The sequence below is a fragment of the Hylobates moloch genome, unplaced genomic scaffold (genome assembly GCF_009828535.3).
Source record: "Hylobates moloch isolate HMO894 unplaced genomic scaffold, HMol_V3 SCAFFOLD_2, whole genome shotgun sequence".
NCBI classification, from domain to species: Eukaryota; Metazoa; Chordata; class Mammalia; order Primates; family Hylobatidae; genus Hylobates; species Hylobates moloch.
In genome coordinates, this window is record NW_026652277.1 from 166,360,435 (window position 1) to 166,378,451 (window position 18,017).

At 42.5% G+C, this 18,017-nt stretch overlaps 2 protein-coding genes across 7 annotated transcripts in view; one reads left to right on the forward strand and one right to left on the reverse strand.

The window, feature by feature from the left end:
• Window positions 1–4,509, reverse strand: part of SERAC1 (serine active site containing 1) — a 79,246-nt gene extending 74,737 nt beyond the window's left edge. For 4 of the 6 annotated variants that reach the window (XR_009212533.1, XM_058435631.1, XM_058435632.1 and 1 more), the window contains exon 1: window positions 4,369–4,509. The gene's annotated coding sequence lies outside the window, so the exon portion shown is untranslated. The remainder of the gene's footprint in view (window positions 1–4,368) is intronic. The other 2 variants (XM_032161316.2, XM_032161338.2) reach the window with 2 other exon arrangements.
• Window positions 4,510–4,557: 48 nt separating this feature from the next.
• Window positions 4,558–18,017, forward strand: part of GTF2H5 (general transcription factor IIH subunit 5) — a 31,481-nt gene continuing 18,021 nt past the window's right edge. Inside the window, exons 1-2 of the mRNA XM_032161360.2 lie at window positions 4,558–4,624; window positions 6,104–6,172. Of these exons, the coding sequence (XP_032017251.2) occupies window positions 6,138–6,172 (35 nt within the window). The 5' untranslated portion in view covers window positions 4,558–4,624; window positions 6,104–6,137. The remainder of the gene's footprint in view (window positions 4,625–6,103; window positions 6,173–18,017) is intronic.

Consider the following 18,017-nt stretch of genomic DNA (forward strand, 5'->3'; position numbering starts at 1 on the left):
CGCCCGGCCAGATTACTGCAGTTTTTAAAGTAAGTCTTGAAGCTAGTAGTATAAATTTTCCAGCTGTGTCCTTCCTTTTCAAGATGGACTATTCTAGGTCCTTGGTACTTCCACATAATTTTAGAGTCTGCTTGTCAATTTCTATTTAAAAGCACCTTTAAGATTATGGGGCCAGGCACGGTGGCTCACGCTTGCAATCCCAGCACTTTGGGAGGCCGAGGCGGGCAGATCACAAGGTCAGGAGATCAAGACCATCCTGGCTAACCCAGTGAAACCCTGTCTCTACTAAAAATACAAAAAAATTAGCTGGGTGTGGTGGCGGGCACCTGTAGTCCCAGCAACTTGGGAGGCTGAGGCAGGAGAATGGCATGAAACCAGGTGCAGCTTGCAGTGAACAAAGATTGCGCCACGGCGCTCCAGTCTGGGCGACAGAGTGAGACTCCATCTCAAAAAAAAAAAAAAAAGATTATGACAGTGATTACATAAAATCTGAAACACTGATTTTAAGTAGAGAACAGGGAAAAATTTTGAGACTAAAAAAGACACAGAAAGTAAAAGGGAAGAGATTATAATTTTAAAATAAAACAAATATTTGAAAATTCCATTAAGTTTAACAATATGGAGGTCACTGGGATCTTCATATCAGTAGCTTCATTGCCCTGGTGGAGGAAGCCAGAGTGAAACATCATTTCATGCTTTCATTCTGATTAATAAAACCTGAGTTGTAGCTGGGTACACAGACAACAAAAAAGACTACATCACCTTTCTTTCTAGTTAACTATGGGCACTTACTAAGAATTGGCTAATGAAATATGAGTGGATGTGTCATGTGCAATTTCTGAAAAGTGTCCTTAAAAAGAAGGGTATGTGCATTTCTTCCTCCTTCCCTCCTCCCTCTTGCTAGAATGAGCAACTGACAGTTTGAATTAAAGCAGTCATCTTACCATGAAGCATCTTATTAAGGACGGTAGAGCAGCCAGATAGAAGAATCCGAGTCCCTGATGATTACAGAGCTGCTGCCATAAAAGCATGGCTGCCCGCCTATGCAATTACATACATATTTAAGCCAGTTTTATCTTGTTTTCTGCGTAATACAGCTGATTCCAACACACCAGTTTTTTTTTGTCTTTTGTTTTGAGACGGAGTCTCGCTCTGTCGCCCAGGCTGGAGTGCAGTGGCACGATCTCGGCTCACTGCAAACTCCATCTCCCGGGTTCACGCCATTCTCCTGCCTCAGCCTCCCGAGTAGCTGCCACCACGCCCGGCTATTTTTTTTGTATTTTTAGTAGAGACGGGGTTTCACCGTGTTATCCAGGATGGTCTCAATCTCCTGATCTCGTGATCCGCCCGCCTTGGCCTCCCAAAGTGCTGGGATTACAGGCGTGACCCACTGTGCCGGGCCGTTCTTAGTATCTATATGCCAGTGATCTCAGAGTACCTCTAGCTACGATCTTTCCTGACCTATCTATCCAACAGCTATTGGAACATTTCCACTTGGATGTCCAACAGGCCTTTCATACTTAACTGTCCAAAATGGAATTCTTTACTTTTTCTCCCCAAACTCTTCCTCCACAAATCTTCTCCATCACCATCCACCAAATGGTCAATGCTTTTTGATTGTAAATGGTAAATGATCTACCTCTTAACTCAAGCAAAAAAACAGATGTTGCCCTTGATTCCTTGTTTTCCCCTTACTCTACATCCAAACCACGCATAGTTGCTCTTCTCTACCATCAAAACATACCCCAAAATCCATCCATTTTTCTCTGTTTTCACTGCTACACTCTTGTCTAGTTCAAGCCAACATCATCTCTCATTTGGAGTAATAAAATGACACCTCAAAGGTGCTTTTTGTAACTTAAGAAATCCTCCGAGAGATTTAAAAAAAAAAGTTCTGGAGATAGATAGTAGTGCTGGTTGCACAATGTGAATGTCACTGAACTCAACAACTCAACATGATAAATCTTAAGTGTAACAAGATTTAACAAAGCAAACAAAAAAGAAATCTTTCCTAGAGACAATGGTCTCTTATATTCCTTTCCAAATACCTTGCAGCTGTGCCATTCACATTTAGGTCTTTATCTGGAAACTGTTGTAAATAGTTTGAAAGTAAGAATCTAATCCTGTCTGTATTCCATAACAATGCCAGATATCTCACCAACCACGTATTTCATCATCCTTTATTGAATAGTCTATGCTTCCCCCCTGCTTTGCAATACCACTTAGTGGTATACTAAACTCCCATATGTAAATAGGTATGTTTCTAGTGTCTCTATTCTGTTCCATGAATCTACTTCTCTATCCCTGAATCAATATCATACCATCTTAATAATTACAACTTTATATTAAGCTTTGGTATCTGATAGGGAGAGACCTTATTTTTCTTCTTCTTCAAAATTGACTTCACTGGCCCGGCGCGGTGGCTCAAGCCTGTAATCCCAGCACTTTGGGAGGCCGAGGCGGGCGGATCACGAGGTCAGGAGATCGAGACTATCCTGGCTAACACGGTGAAACTCCGTCTCTACTAAAAATACAAAAAATTAGCCAGGCGTGTTGGCGGGAGCCTGTAGTCCCAGCTACTCGTGAGGCTGAGGCAGGAGAATGGCGTGAACCCAGGAGGTGGAGGTTGCGGTGAGCCGAGATCGCGCCACTGCACTCCAGCCTGGGGGACAGAGAAAGAGTCCGTCTCAAAAAAAAAAAAAAAAAAATTGACTTCACTATTCTTGGTCCTTTGCCTTTCCATATAAATTTTAAGTTCAGCATGTCAAGTTCCATAAAACAATATGGTGATTCTAAATGGCATTACACTGAATTCGTAGAACTGAGGAAAACTGACATCTTTTTGTTGAGTCTTTCCATCTATTAATACGGTATATCTACCATTTACTTGGGTCATCTTTTGTGTTCCAACAGAGCCTTACAATTTTCTGTCTAAAGGACTACACAGCTTTAGGTTCATCTATTTCTAGGTACCTTTAGTTTTGAATGCCATTATGAATAGTGTCTTTTTATTATTAAAACTCCTAGTTAATTGTTACTGGTATACAGAAGTTTTTAAATGCAGAAATTAAGACCATTTCTGACATCCCCCTGGCCAAAATAACCCCTCTAGTCACTCTTTATCACTTCACCAAATGGTACTTATTCCTTAACTGATTTCAGAGTCTCTCTGCTCCCACCAAAATTAGTTACCTGTTCACCATTGTATCCCAAGCGTCTAGAATAGCTGACACACATCAAGTGCACAAAAATGGAACTGATGAGATCAAGGAAGAGAATGTATGCAAGATGAAAAAAAAGCAAATAAAAGATATTTGGAAGAAGACTTGGAGGCAATTTTTTTATTTTAAAGAGAGTGCAAAATATGGAAATCACCAGTTGGAAAAGATTTGAGGGATAGAAAGAGGGAACTAAATGGAAGAGCTGGGTTCCTTAGCGATCACATGAACACACATGATGTTTAAAAAAATAAAATAAAAGGCAGCATGAGGTTGGGCGCAGTGGCTCATACCTGTAATCCCAGCACTCTGGGAGGCCGAGGTGGGGGATCACCTGATGTCAGGAATTCCAGACCAGCCTGGCCAAAACGGACAAACCCCGTCTCTACTAAAAATACGAAAATCAGCCGGGCGTGGTAGCGCACGCCTGTAATCCCAGTTACTAGGGAGAATGAGGCAGGATAATTGCTTGAACCCAGGGGACGGAGATTGCAGTAAGCCCAGATCGCGCCACTGCACTCCAGCCTGGCAGACAGACCGAGACTCTATCTCGAAAAAAAAAAAAAAAAAGGCAGCATGAGCTTAATTCGGGAAGTACAATTTAACCTAAGGAACAGAAAACAAGAATCTCATATCTCAACTGGTAAAAAATAATGAGAGTGTTCCTTTAGACTACAGAACAGATTTGGGGAAAGGGAGTAACTTTAGAACCTTCTGGGGTCTTTCACTTTAAAATGACCGTTGCCGAGTTTAGAGCTTTCAGCATTCAATCTATTGCATCTCTGGGGTTAGAGAGGGAGCAGGAAGCAGTGGTCTGGAAGGCTCAGAAGTGACCAGTGAGGCCCTTTCCTCCTCCTCCTCATCTCTCCGTGACTACCGAGCCCGGGAAGACGGACCGGTAGGTGCACTCCCCCAGGCCTCGACAGCAGCCAGAGAAAGGCAGCGACCGGGAAAGACGAGTCAGGTTCGCGACCACCAGAGAGAGGCCCTCACGCCCAGCCGAGCGTCAGCTGGTCGGTCCGGTCCGCGCGCCTTACGGCGGTGCTCGGCCGTGCCCGGCCACTGCCCTCCCCACTCTCCGCTCCCCACCGCGCCCAGCTGCGCCGACGCCCCCGTCCGCCCCCACACCAGCCCGGCCTTTACGTCCTACCTGCCGGCAGGCGGACTCAGCCCGTGCCCAACTGCTCGCCGTACCCCGTTGTCGGGGGAGCCCTCCTCTTTCCGCGGCTCCCGGCCGGGGCCCTCCACCCGGCGGCGGGCGGCTCGTGACCCCGCCCCCTCGGCCCGCTCCGGGCCCGCCTCCCGCCGGCTGGCTCCACCCACAACAGCGTCCCTAGCGCGATGACGTATCGGCGCAGGCGCACTCTGCCCGCAACGCCGAGGCAGTTCTGCATCTGTGGGCCGAGGTGTGTGGCGAGCGTACGAGCGGCTGAGGAAAGTGGGGTGTGGGAACATTGAGGAGTCCCAAAGAAAGGGGAGAGGAAGGGAAAAGCCCCAGAAGCCTGTCCACCGGGTGCTGGGGGGCACAGGGCGGTGTCCCCCACTCTCTCCGGGCCCTTCATGGCGGGGCCGCACGGCAGTCCCGCACTCGTTTAATCGTGGGTCTCCTGTGGGGCTAGGGCTCGCCCTGCGCCCAGGTGTAAGTGGAAGTTAATTAAATGGGCGGACGCTGAGTGGTTTGTTTCCAGACCAGGTCTGCACGGGACGTGATTTATTTGGTGAAGGAGCACAAGATCTGGAGATCTGGCTTGTACTTTTTTCCTTTGGCCAGGAACTACGGCTTAATCTCTTTCTTTGGTCTCCTTATCTGTAAAATGAGGTGGCTGGGGCCGGGCGCGGTGGCTCACGCCTGCAGTCCCAACACATTGGGAGGCCGAGGTGGGCGAATCACTTGAGGCCAGGAGTTCGAGACCAGCCTGGCCAACATGGTGAAACCCCGTCTCCACTAAAAATACAATAAATTGGCCTGGCGCGGTGGCTCACGCCTGTGTAGTCCCAGCACTTTGGGAGGCCGAGGTAGGTGGATCATTTGAGATCAGGAGTTCGAGACCAGCCTGGCCAACATGGTGAAACACTGCCTCTACTAAAAATAAAAATATTAACCTGGCCTGGTAGCGGGCGCCTGTAGTCTCAGCTGCTCGGGAGGCTGAGGCAGGAGAATCGCTTGAGCCCGGGAGGCGGAGGTTGCAGTGAGCCGACATCACGACGCTGCGCTCCAGCCTGGGCGACAGAGTGAGACTCTGTCTCAAGGTGTGTGTGTATATATATATATATACACACACACGATACAACACAATAAATTAGCTGGGCTTAGTAGCGCATGCCTGTAGTCCCAGCTACTCGGGAGGCTGAGGTGGGAGGATCGCTTGAACCCAGGAGGCAAGAAGTTGCAGTGAGCAGAGATCGTGCCACTGCACTACAGCCTGAGCGGCAGAGCCAGACCCTGTCTCAATAAAATAAACTAAAAGGAGGTGGTTGGGCTCACTGTGTAATTTTTGAAGCACCTTTCGGAACTAACTTCTTTGATTCCTGTCTCCCAGGATCTTACCCTTTGTCATTCTCCTGAATGGGAAAAGAAATCCTTTATAATGGACGGTTTATACCTGGGTTGGGCACACTGGTGTAGAGTTAGGCCGCTTGCTTCTATTAGGGCTAATTGACCTTGGGTAGAATTGGTTGGCAAGTAAGATGTGGCATTAATATTCCAAGTAGACTGATTTTAATTTTGTTAAAAAATCAGAATGTCTCTTCATGTTAACTGTCTTTCATAGACTTAACTGTTAAATATTGACATTTAATTATTTTGCCTCGTTTCAGAGGCAGATCCCCAAAGTATATGAAAGTTAATGATTTTTAATTTAATGTTACCTTACTCTTTTTATTAGCATTCTTCAGGTCATCTGAACCTTCTGAGAAAACATGGTCAACGTCTTGAAAGGAGTGCTTATAGAATGGTTAGTAGTTTTGATACTTCATGAGTTTTAAGTTTAAATATTGAATCTTGACTTGTATGTATGTCTTTTCTAAAACCCTGTTGTTTTTAAGATATGAATGAAATCAAGTCTTTCACTTTTAACAAGTGGCACAGATTTTGTTGCAAAGTTCCTGGTGCCAGATTTCAGTCCCTCTGTTGAATTGATGGAACTGGCATGATCGGAGGCAGCATATTTGTTAGATGAGTCGTCTTTAGAGAAACAGTGCTTGCATTCTCCTCAAACATGACTAGAATTTTAGGGCCTGAAAGAGTTCAGGAACTTGCTTAAGTCTTTACTATTACAAACTGTGGACTTTAAAAAAGAGAAAAACAACAGAGCCAAATGGAGAAGGTTTCTTAAATTCCTTTAGGTACATTCCAGAGGAGAAACAAAAACCTTAAATGGGCAGAGTTGAGTTCCTCAAAGCAATCCAATGTCTAGGAACCCTGGGAACCCTGCTCTGTGGACACTCCCATTGTCTGAAAATACTTCTGTCTACCTTTCGGTGCCTCTAATAGGAGCCAGTGTATGGATAATGATACTGTTTACTGTGATGGCAAGGCTGAGGAGGAGCAAGACCAAACCCTAGGACACTGCCAACATTTAAAACAGCACTAGCCAATAGAAATCTAATGCAAGCCACAGATACAGTCTTACATTTTTTCTAGCCACATTAAAAGTAACGTAAAATGAAACAGGTGAAGTTAATATCTTTTGTTTAACCCTGTCTATGCAAAACACTATGCTTTGAACATGTACTAAGTCTTCAAAAAAACTTCATCTTCAAAGTCGAATGGATATTTTAATTTTACAGCACATCTCACAGACTAGCCATGTTTCAAGGACTCTGTAGTGACCTGACTAGTGGGCTACCTTATGCATAGTGCAGATTTGGAGTTTTGATACAGGAGACACCAACAAAGGCAACTAAGAAGAAAATAGCCAGGCTGGAGGGAGGAAAGCCAAAGGAGGAAGTGTTTTGTAGGGATGAGCGGCTGTGTTGGGCACTGATTGAGAACTGGCATGAGATGAAGACTGGAGTTTTGATGAGAGCCATTTTAATGGAGTGGTGGGGAGATGCCAGATTGGAGTACTGTGAAAAAGGAAAGGGAGGTGAGGAGGTGGAGATGGAGACTTTGGAGAAGTTTTACTGTGATCATGAGCAATCATGAGCAATCTCATAGAGAACTGGATTGGTAGCTGAGGAAGGACATGGTGAAGGGCTCAGGTTCTTGCTATTTTTATTTTAACGTGAAAGACTAGAATGTACGTTGATGAGAGTAAACCACTGCGGGGGAGAGGTATTCACTTGGAAAAGCAAAGGGGGTGGGATCTGGACCCCAGAAGTTCTAAACACACTGTTCTGTTGTCTTTTGAAGACTCTAGGTTTGATGTACTTATTTTCCTATTAATTTGTCATAACATAAACATTTTCCTCGTTGGCCTTTAGTGTTATTTTTAAATACAGAGGATACACATACACAGTGTCAGCTATCACTTTTTTTTCCCTCTTGTTTCTTCCAATTCTAAGTTTAATCTTCACCCCTGGGTTTGTTAAATATTCACTTCTCTCTTGTGAGGGTTTTGTGTTTTTCTTGGTGTTTTAGATTCATTCATCTAGAATTTATTGGGAGGAGTGGCATAGGTTTGTTAAATATTCACTTCTCTCTTGTGGGGATTTTGTGTTTTTCTTAGTGTGTTAGATTCATTCATCTAGAATTTATTCGGAAGAGAGGCATATTATTAGATAAGGATCTAAATTAGCTTCTTTTTTTTTTTTTTTTTTTTGACACAGTCTTGCTCTGTTGCCAGGCTAGAATGCAGTGGCGCAATCTTGGCTCACTGCAACCTCCGCCTCCCGGATTCAAGCAATACTGCTGCCTCAGCTGCCCGACTAGCTGAGATTACAGGCACACACCACCACGCCCGACTAATTTTATTTTTGTATTTTTAGTAGAGACGGGATTTCACCATGTTGGCCAGGATGGTCTTGATCTCTTGACCTCATGATCCGCCTGCCTCGGCCTCCCAAAGTGCTGGGATTACAGGCATGAGCCACTGCACCCAGCCTAGGCTTCTTTTTTGTTTTGGGTGTTTTTGTCTGTTCATTTTGCCAAATAGCTAGTTCTCCACCATTATTTCTTTTCTTAATGATGCTTGATGCCTCCTTAATCATATAATTTTACTCCCCTTGCTATTCTCTTTCATCCCTTCCCACATTCATCTTTTTTGTTGCCTATTCTAGAATAACCTTGAAATAATTTAGTCTGTTTCCAAAATAATCCTTTTGGCATGATGGTTGGAATTGCATTAAACCTACATTTTAATTTGAAAAAAAAAATGACTGGATTGCATCTTAAAGAACAAAACTCTGGGGAAACTCTGAAGTCTCAGTGCCTGGTTTGCTGTCCCGTATCTAGCCTCTGAATTCTGCCTGGTCTCTCTAATGACTGTCCATCACCTTGCACTTCAGGATAATCCCCAGACTAGCAGTAATAGCATCATCAGGAGCTTGTTAGAAATGCAGAATCTCAGACCTCACCCTAAATCTACTAAATCAGAATTGTGCATACAAAGAATCTTGTTAAGATGCATTTAAATTTTGAGAAGCAATAATACTGTTAATCAGCTTCAGTTTAATAATCAGTTTCCCTGTGGAGAAGTGTTTTGCACCAGGACTATTAAATTTTATTTTGCAGGTACGTACCATCCTTGCAAAACTAATTTTTCCCTTTGAAGTGAATTCTAAAGTGTAGTCTGCACAATTTTTCAAAAGGGTAACTGTCTTCCCAAAAACACAAGTCTTGCAAAAAGATTTTGGGCGTAAGAAATAACATAGATTCCCAAAGGAAAGGGTATGGCCAGTGCTAGTGGATTCCCCTTCACAGTTAGATGCAGATGTTAGGATGGTAACTGGAAAAGTCCTTCAGTTTCCCTCATGTCCATATTTGATGCCAAGGAGAAGCCTGTTAATAATACGATTATCAGTATAAGTCTGTTTATTACTTCATAATATCCATGGATTGTATGAAGCATTTAGGTGTATTGGAGTATAGAATTTGATAGGTCTGGAGTTGACAGGCAGACCACTCAAGGATCTTCTACAGCTGTTGCAGGTGAACACCAAAATTGAGGCTCAGCCCTGGAGGCCAAGTTGGTTTTTGGCTTCATGCAGGAAAGAATTCAAGAATGAGCCACAGAGTAAAGTGAAAGCAAGTTTATTAAAAATGAGGGAATAAAAGGGTGGCTACCCCATAGGCAGAGTGGGGTGGGGAGGGTGGGCAGCAGGTGGGCCTACTAACTGGCTATTTTATGGCCATTTCTTGAGTATATGTTAAACAAGGAGTAGGTTATTCCTGAGTTTTCTGGAAAAGAGACAGGGATTCTGTGGAACCAGGAGTCCCCAGTCCAGACCATACGGGGTAAGTTCTAGATATTGCCATGGCATTTGTAAGCTGTCATGGTGCTGGTGGGGGTGGTTTTTAGCGTGCACATGCATTATGATTTGTGTATGATAGTGGTGAAGGTTGCTTTTGTCGCCATCTTGGTTCTGGCTGGTTTCTTTTCTATATCCTCGCTTATTGGTGGGGTCTTCTGACCTGTTGTTTACTGTCTCTCCTGTCTTGGAAACTAGTCCTGCTGAATTCCTATCTCACAGCTGCTTCCACTATCCCAGGAATCTCTCCAAATTCCAGTCCCATCATTGTATTAATATAAGCTGATGTGTAATAGCTTATATAGTGCTGATCCATATATATCTTAGATTGGCTTCACTTAACTGCCATATTTAAACTCCATTTCTATCAGTTACGTTTAACTGATTTTGAGTCTGCAGAGATTTGCGAAAGAAGTAAACTAAATTAGGATGATGGCCATTTATTCTCACCTTCAGTGAATTGAAAAATCAGGGCGCTTGGATATAGTTATAATCTTAACTCCCAAGGGCTTATCAAATACTAAAATTGAAGGCTATAAAAAAAGTTTTATGTTTATAAATTTACACTTTTATGTCAAAACTGAAAGGTTGGTGAAAATTTCCTCTTTGTTGGGATCCACCATCAATTGCCAGGCTCACACTAAGTATTCTCCCAAATCTAGCCACCAAACAATTACCAAAGCAAGCAACACATGACCACAGTGTGTCTGTGTCCAGTTCCAGATGCTGGAGCAGACCTCTGGTATAACAGTTGCCACAATTGGTTTGGCAAGTGCTTCAGCAAAGATTTGTTGCCAAAGTGCAAATTCCAACCAGTTTACATCACAATAGCAAAGAATCTGGAGAAATATGTATTATTAAACCACACTTATGAGTTTGGCTTCTAAACCTATATTGTTTATGAGAAGCGAGTAAGAAGTATGGCAAAACCAGTCTAACCATTGTTCTGTTTTTTTCTCAGCATGTATAAATCTTTTCTCAGCCTTTGCTTCTTAGTAGGGCCATGTTCACTGAAGTTTTCCAGGCACCCAAAACAGTGCCTGAGATGTGTGTGTGTGTGTGTGTATACACACACACACACACACACACACACACACACATACCTATATAGATATGGCTTAATAAATATTTGTTTACTGAATGAATTTTGTTAACAGAATTGAGTCCAGGTTTGTGATCCCAGCCAAAATCCCAAATTTGTTAATGTTCCTTTAGAGCCTGTCTATTCCTACAGTGAGATTCACAGTGAATAAGATGAGATTCTTGATAAATTAAAGTTTTAGTTCGAAACAGGTGTGTATACTAGGCCTCCTTTTAGCATGTTATATATCAAAATAGCTTTTAAATGAGGAGGCTGTTGTCTTCCAGTCATAGCTTTTAAAAAGCAAGCACCCCACCAAGCTGCTGATGGAAGTGTAATCCCAAGAAACAACTGAAAGCAACTTGTGATGGGTGTTTTGTGCTTTTATATCCTTTAACACAATAACTCCGTTTCTATAAGTTTATCTTTAGGAAATCACTGGGCGCAGTGGCTCACGCCTGTAATCCCAACACTTCAGGAGGCCGAGGTGGATGGATGACTTGAGGTCAGGAGTTTGAGACCAGCCTGGCCAACATGGTGAAACCCTGTCTCTACTAAAAATACAAAAATTAGCCAGGCGTGGTGGCGGACGCCTGTAATCCCAGCTACTGGGGAGGCTGAGGCAGGAGAATCACTTGAACCCAAGAGGCAGAGGTTGCAGTGAGCCAAGATCGTGCCACTGCACTCCAGCCTGAGCAACACAGTGAGACTCCATCTCAAAAAAAAAAAAAAGAAAATTTTAGGAAATGATCAGAACTGCCAATAAAAATGTATGTATTTAATGTGCTAGAAAAAGAAATTTGTTGATTGTGGCATACTTTAATCAAATAATATAGCTGTTAAAATATTCGCAGACATTTTAAGTGATTCAGAGAAATGACATTGCACAATGATGTTAAGTGATTCAGAGAAATGACATTGCACAGTGATGTTAAGTGAAAACACCTGGATTCCTGTACTAACACTGTTTTCCATGTGACATGCTCTATACTAAGCACTTGCTAATATTAAGTTAGTTTTCACAACAGCCCTTTGAGGTAGGTGCTGCCATCTCCATTTATGGATGTACAAAGTGAGATACAGGGAAATTAATCAATTGCTCAGTTACACAGCTATTGTTAAACTGGGATTTTAAATCCTGGTATTCTGGCTCCAGAGCCCAGGCTACTAAACTTTACATATACTATCTCTCCATTATGAAACTAAGTATAATATTGTGTTTGCTTTTTTTTGAAACGGAGTCTCACTCTGTCACCCAGCCCCTGGAGTGCAGTGGCACGATCTTGGCTCACTGCAGCCTCTGCCACCTGGGTTCAGATGATTCTCCTGCTTCAGCCTCCCAAGTAGCTGGGATTACAGGTGCCTGCCACCATGCCTGGCTAATTTTTGAAGTTTTAGTAGAGATGGGGTTTCACTATCTTGTCCAGGCTGGTCTTGAACTCCTGACCTCGTGATCCACCCACCTTGGCCTCCCAAAATGCGGGGATTACAGGTGTGAGCCATCGCACCCAGCCTATGTTTGCTTTTTAAAAGGATATACGTACGTCTTAGAATTATACCATATATATTCACAGGTTAATGGTTTTGTAATTGAAATAGTAAATTGCCGAGACCAGCTCGGTCTGAGAGACCCTAACCCAGTGGCGCTAGAGGAATTAAAGACAGACACACAGAAATATAGAGGAGTGGGGTGAGAAATCAGGGGTCTCACAGCCTTCGAGATTTACCCACGTAGTATTTATTAACAGCAAGCCAGTGATAAGCATTTTTTCTATAGATTATAGATTACCTAAAAGTATTCCTTATGGGAAACAAAGGGATGGGCCGAAATAAAGGGATGGGTTTGGCTAGTTATCTGCAGCAGGAGCATGTCCTTAAGGCACAGATCACTCACGCAATTGTTTGTGGTTTAAGAACACCTTTAAGTGGTTTTCCGCCCTGGGTAGGCCAGGTGTTCCTTGCCCTCATTCCAGTAAACCTACAACCTTCCAGCGTGGGTGTCATGGCCATCACGAACATGTCACAGTGCTGCAGAGATTTTGTTTATGGCTAGTTTTGGGGCCAGTTTATGGGCCAGATTTTGGGGTGCCTGTTCCCAACAGTAAATCATTTGATAGGGATAGAACTAATTGTAATTTAAACCTCTCTGCCTATATCCTCTCACATGCTCTTGGCATTTTAATTGCTCATTTGAGTACCTACTATGAGCAAGATGTTTCAGAAATATTCTCTAGTCCATCAACTTTGCAGTGTAGCTATGGTACTAACATTGCTGTTACAGATCACAGGCTCTTTGGCTCCCTATGTAATAAAAATTAACACAGAGCTACACAGTTTTCCCAGATGAGGCTTTTATTTCAGGGTTTATCCACAAGTGCAAGGGAGACAGTACAGTAGTAAGAACTCTGTGGCTGATCCCCAGAAAAGCTGATAGGGACTTTTTGATTAAGCAAAGCGTGGGAATTGACATCAGGGATAAGGTATGCAGGCTGGGCTGGGTAAAGCACATGAAGGGTACAGTATGTGATCAGCATCTGTGGTTGCAGTGGTTATCATACTTTAAGTTCTGGGTTAAATGTGCAGAACGTACAGTTTTGTTTTGTTTTGTTTTGTTTGAGACAGAGTCTCACTCTGTACAGTTTTATTACATAGGTATACATGTGCCATGGTAGTTTGCTGGACCCATCAACCCGTCACCTACACTACGTATTTCTCCTAATGTTATCCCTCCCCTAGCCCCCCACACCCTACAGGCCCCGGTGTGTGATGATCCCCTCCCTGTGTCCGTGTGTTCTCATTGTTCACCTCCCACTTATGAGTGAGAACATGTGGTGTTTGGTTTTCTGATCTTGTGATAGTTTGCTGAAAATGGTTTCCAGCTTCATCCGTGTCCCTACAAAGGACATGAACTCATCCTTTTTTATGGCTGCATAGTATTCCATGGTGTATATGTGCCATATTTTCTTAATCCAGTCTATCATTGATGGACATTTGGGTTGGTTCCAAGTCTTAGCTGTTGTGAATAGTGCCACAATAAACATATGTGTGCATGTGTCTTTATCGTAGAATGATTTATAATCCTTTGGGAATATGCCCAGTAATGGGATTCTGGGTCAAATGGTGTTTCTAGTTCTAGATCCTTCAGGAATCGCCACACTGTCTTCCACAATGGTTGAACTCCCACCAACACTGTAAAAGCATTCCTGGCTGTGCACGGTGGCTCACGCCTGTAATCCCTATAATTCCAGCACTTTGGGAGGCCAAGACAGGCAGATCACGAGGTCAGAAGATCGAGACCATCCTGGCTAACACGGTGAAACTCCGTCTCTACTAAAAATACAAAAAAAATTAGCCAGGTGTGGTGGTGAGCGCCTGTAGTCCCAGCTACTCGGGAGGCTGAGGCAGGAGAATGGCATGAACCCAGGAGGTGGAGCTTGCAGTGAGCTGAGATTGTGCCACTGCACTCCAGCCTGGGAGACAGAGCGAGACTCTGTCTCAAAAAAAAAAAAAAAAAGCATTCCTATTTTTCCACAATCTCTCCAGCATCTGTTGTTTCCTGGCTTTTTAATGATGGCGATTCTAACTGGTGTGAGATGGTATCTCATTGTGGTTTTGATTTGCATTACTCTAATGACCGGTGATGATGAGCATTTTTTTATGTCTGTTGGCTGCATAGATGTCTTCTTTTGAGAAGTGTTTGTTCATATCCTTTGCCCATTTTTTGATGGGATTGTTTGCTTTTTTCTTGTAAATTTGTTTAAGTTCTTTGTAGATTCTGGATATTAGCCCTTTGTCAGACAGGTAGATTGCAAAAATCTTCTCCCATTCTGTAGGTTGCCTGTTCACTCCAATGATAGTTTCTTTTGCTGTGGAGAAGCTCTTTAGTGTAATTAGATCCCACTTGTCAATATTGGCTTTTGTTGCCATTGCTCTTCATGTTTTAGATATGAAGTCTTTGCCCATGCCTGTGTCCTGAATGGTATTGCCCAGGTTTTCTTCTAGGATTTTTATGGTCCTAGGTGTTATGTTTAAGTCTTTGATCCATCTTGAGTTGATTTTTGTATAAGGTGTAAGGAAAGGGTCCAGTTTCAGTTTTCTGCATATGGCTAGCCAGTTTTCCCAACACCGTTTATTAAATAGGGAATCTTTTCCCCATTGCTTGTGTGTGTCAGGTTTGTCAAAGATCAGATGGTGGTAGATGTGTGGTGTTATTTCTGAGGCCTCCGTTTTGTTCCATGGGTCTATATGTCTGTTTTGGTACCAGTACCATGCTGTTTTGGTTACTGTAGCCTTGTAGTATAGTTTGAAGTCAGGTAACGTGATGCCTCCAGCTTTGTTCTTCTTGCCTAGGATTGTCTTGGCTATGTGGGCTTTTTTTTGATTCCATATGAAGTTTAAAGTAGTTTTTTCCAATTCTGTGAAGAAAGTCAGTGGTAGCTTGATGGGGATAGCATTGAATCTATAAATTACTTTGGACAGTGAGGCCATTTTCACGATATTGATTCTTCCTATCCATGAGCATGGAATGTTTTTCCCTTTGTGTCCTCTCTTATTTCCTTGAGCAGTGGTTTGTAGTTCTTGAAGAGGTCCTTCACATCCCATGTAAGTTGTATTCCTGGGTATTTTATTCTGTTAGTAGCAATTGTGAATGGGAGTTCACTCATGATTTGGCTCTCTGTCTGTTATTGGTGTGTAGGAATGCTTGTGATTTTTGCACATTGATTTTGTATCCTGAAACTTTGCTGAAGTTGCTTATCAGCTTAAGATTTTGGGTTGAGATGGTGGGGTTTTCTAAATATACAATCATGTCATCTGCAAACAGAGACGATTTGACTTCCTCTCTCCCTATCTGAATACCCTTTGTTGCTTTCTCTTGCCTGATTGCCCTGGCCAGAACTTCCAATACTATGTGGAATAGGAGTGGTGAGAGAGGGCATCCTTGTCTTGTGCCGGTTTTCAAAGGGAATGCTTCCGGTTTTTGCCCATACAGTATGATATTGGCTGTGGGTTTGTCATAAATAGCTCTTATTATGTTGAGATACATTCCATCGATACGTAGTTTATGGAGAGTTTTTAGCATGAAAGCCTGTTGAATTTTGTCGAAGGCCGTTTCTGCTGTTGAATTTTGTTGAAGGCCTTTTCTGCATCTTTTGAGATAATGGGTTTTTGTCATTGGTTGTGTTTATGTGATGGATTACATTTATTGATTTGCGTATGTTGAACCAGCCTTGCATCCCAGGGATGAAGCCGACTTGATCATGGTGGATAAGCTTTTTGATGTGCTGCTGGATTCGGTTTGCCGGTATTTTATTGAAGATTTTCGCATAGATGTTCATCAGGGATATTGGCCTAAAATTCTCTTTTTTTGTTGTGTCTCTGCCAGGGTTTGGTATCAGGACAATGCTGGCCTCAAAATGAGTTAAGGAGGATTCCCTCTTTTTCTGTTGATCGGAATAGTTTCGGAAGGAATGGCACCAGCTCCACTTTGTACCTCTGGTTGAATTTGGCTGTGAATCCATCTGGTCCCGTACTTTTTTTTGGTTGGTAGGCTATTAATTATTGCCTCAATTTCAGAATCTGCTGTTGGTCTATTCAGAGATTCAACTTCTTCCTGGTTGAGATTTGGGAGGGTTTATGGTCCAGGAATTTGTCCATTTCTTCTACGTTTTCTAGTTTATTTGCGTAGAGGTGTTTATAGTATTCTCTGATGGTAGTTTATATTTCTGTGGGATCAGGTTGATATCCCCTTTATCATTTTTTATTGTGTCTGTTTGATTTTTCTCTCTTTCTTCTTTATTAGTCTTGCTAGCAGTCTATCTATTTTGTTGATCTTTTCAAAAAACCAGCTCCGGGATTCATTGATTTTTTTTTTTTTTTGAAGGGTTTTTTTGTCTCTATCTCCTTCAGTTCTGCTCTGATCTTAGTTATTTCTTGTCTTCTGCTAGGTTTTGAATTTGTTTGCTCTTGCTTCTCTAGTTCTTTTAATTTGATATTAGGGTGTCGATTTTAGATCTCTCCTCCTTTCTCTTGTGGGCATTTAGTGCTATAAATTTCCTTCTACACACTGCTTTAAATATGTCCCAGAGATTCTGGTACATTGTGTCTTTGTTCTCATTGGTTTCAAAGAACATCTTTATTTCTGCATTAATTTTGTTATTTACCCAGTAGTCATTCAGGAGCAGGTTGTTCAGTTTCCATGTAGTTGTGTGGTTTTGAGTGGATTCTTAATCCTGAGTTCTAATTTGATTGCACTGTGGTCTGAGAGACAGTTTGTTGTGATTTCTGTTCTTTTACATTTGCTGAGGAATGTTTTACTTCCAATTATATGGTCAATTTTAGAATATGTGTGATGTGATGCTGAGAAGAATGTATATTGTGTTGATTTGGGTTGGGGAGTTCTGTAGATGTGTATTAGGTCCACTTGGTCCAGAGTTGAGTTCAAGTCCTGGATATCCTTGTTAATTTTCTGTCTCATTGATCTGTCTAATATTGACGGTGGGATGTTAAAGTCTCCCATTATTATTGTGTGGGAGTCTAACTCTCTTTGTAGGTCTCTAAGAACTTGGTTTACGAATCTGGGTCCTCCTGTATTGGGTGCATATACGTTTAGGTTAGTTAGCTCTTCTTGTTGAATGGATCCCTTTACCATTATGTAATGGCCTTCTTTGTCTCTTTTGATCTTTGTTGGTTTAAAGTCTGTTTTTAATCAGAGACCAGGATTGCAACCCCTGCTTTTTTTTTTGTTTTGCATTTGCTTGGTAGATCTTCCTCCATCCCTTTATTTTGGGCCTATGTGTGTCTTTGCACATGAGATGGGTCTCTGAATACAGCACACCAATGGGTCTTGACTCTATCCCATTTGGCAGTCTGTGTCTTTCAATTGGGGCATTTAGCCCATTTACATTTAAGTTTAATATTGTTATGTGTGAATTTGATCCTGTCATTATGAGGCTGGCTGGTTATTTCACCCTTTAATTGAGGCAGTTTCTTCCTAGCATCGATGGTCTTTACAATTTGGCATGTTTTTGCAATGGCTGGTACCAGTTGTTCCTTTCCATGTTTAGTGCTTCCTTCAGGAGCTCTTGTAAGACAGGCCTGATGGTGACAAAATCTCTCAGCATTTGCTTGTCTGTAGAGGATTTTATTTCTCCTTCACTTATGAAGCTTAGTTTGGCTGGATATGAAATTCTGGGTTGAAAATTCTTTTCTTTAAGAATGTTGAATGTTGGCCCCCCTCTCTTCTGGCTTGTAGGGTTTATGCTGAGAGATCCACTGTTAGTCTGATGGGCTTCCCTTTGTGAGTAACC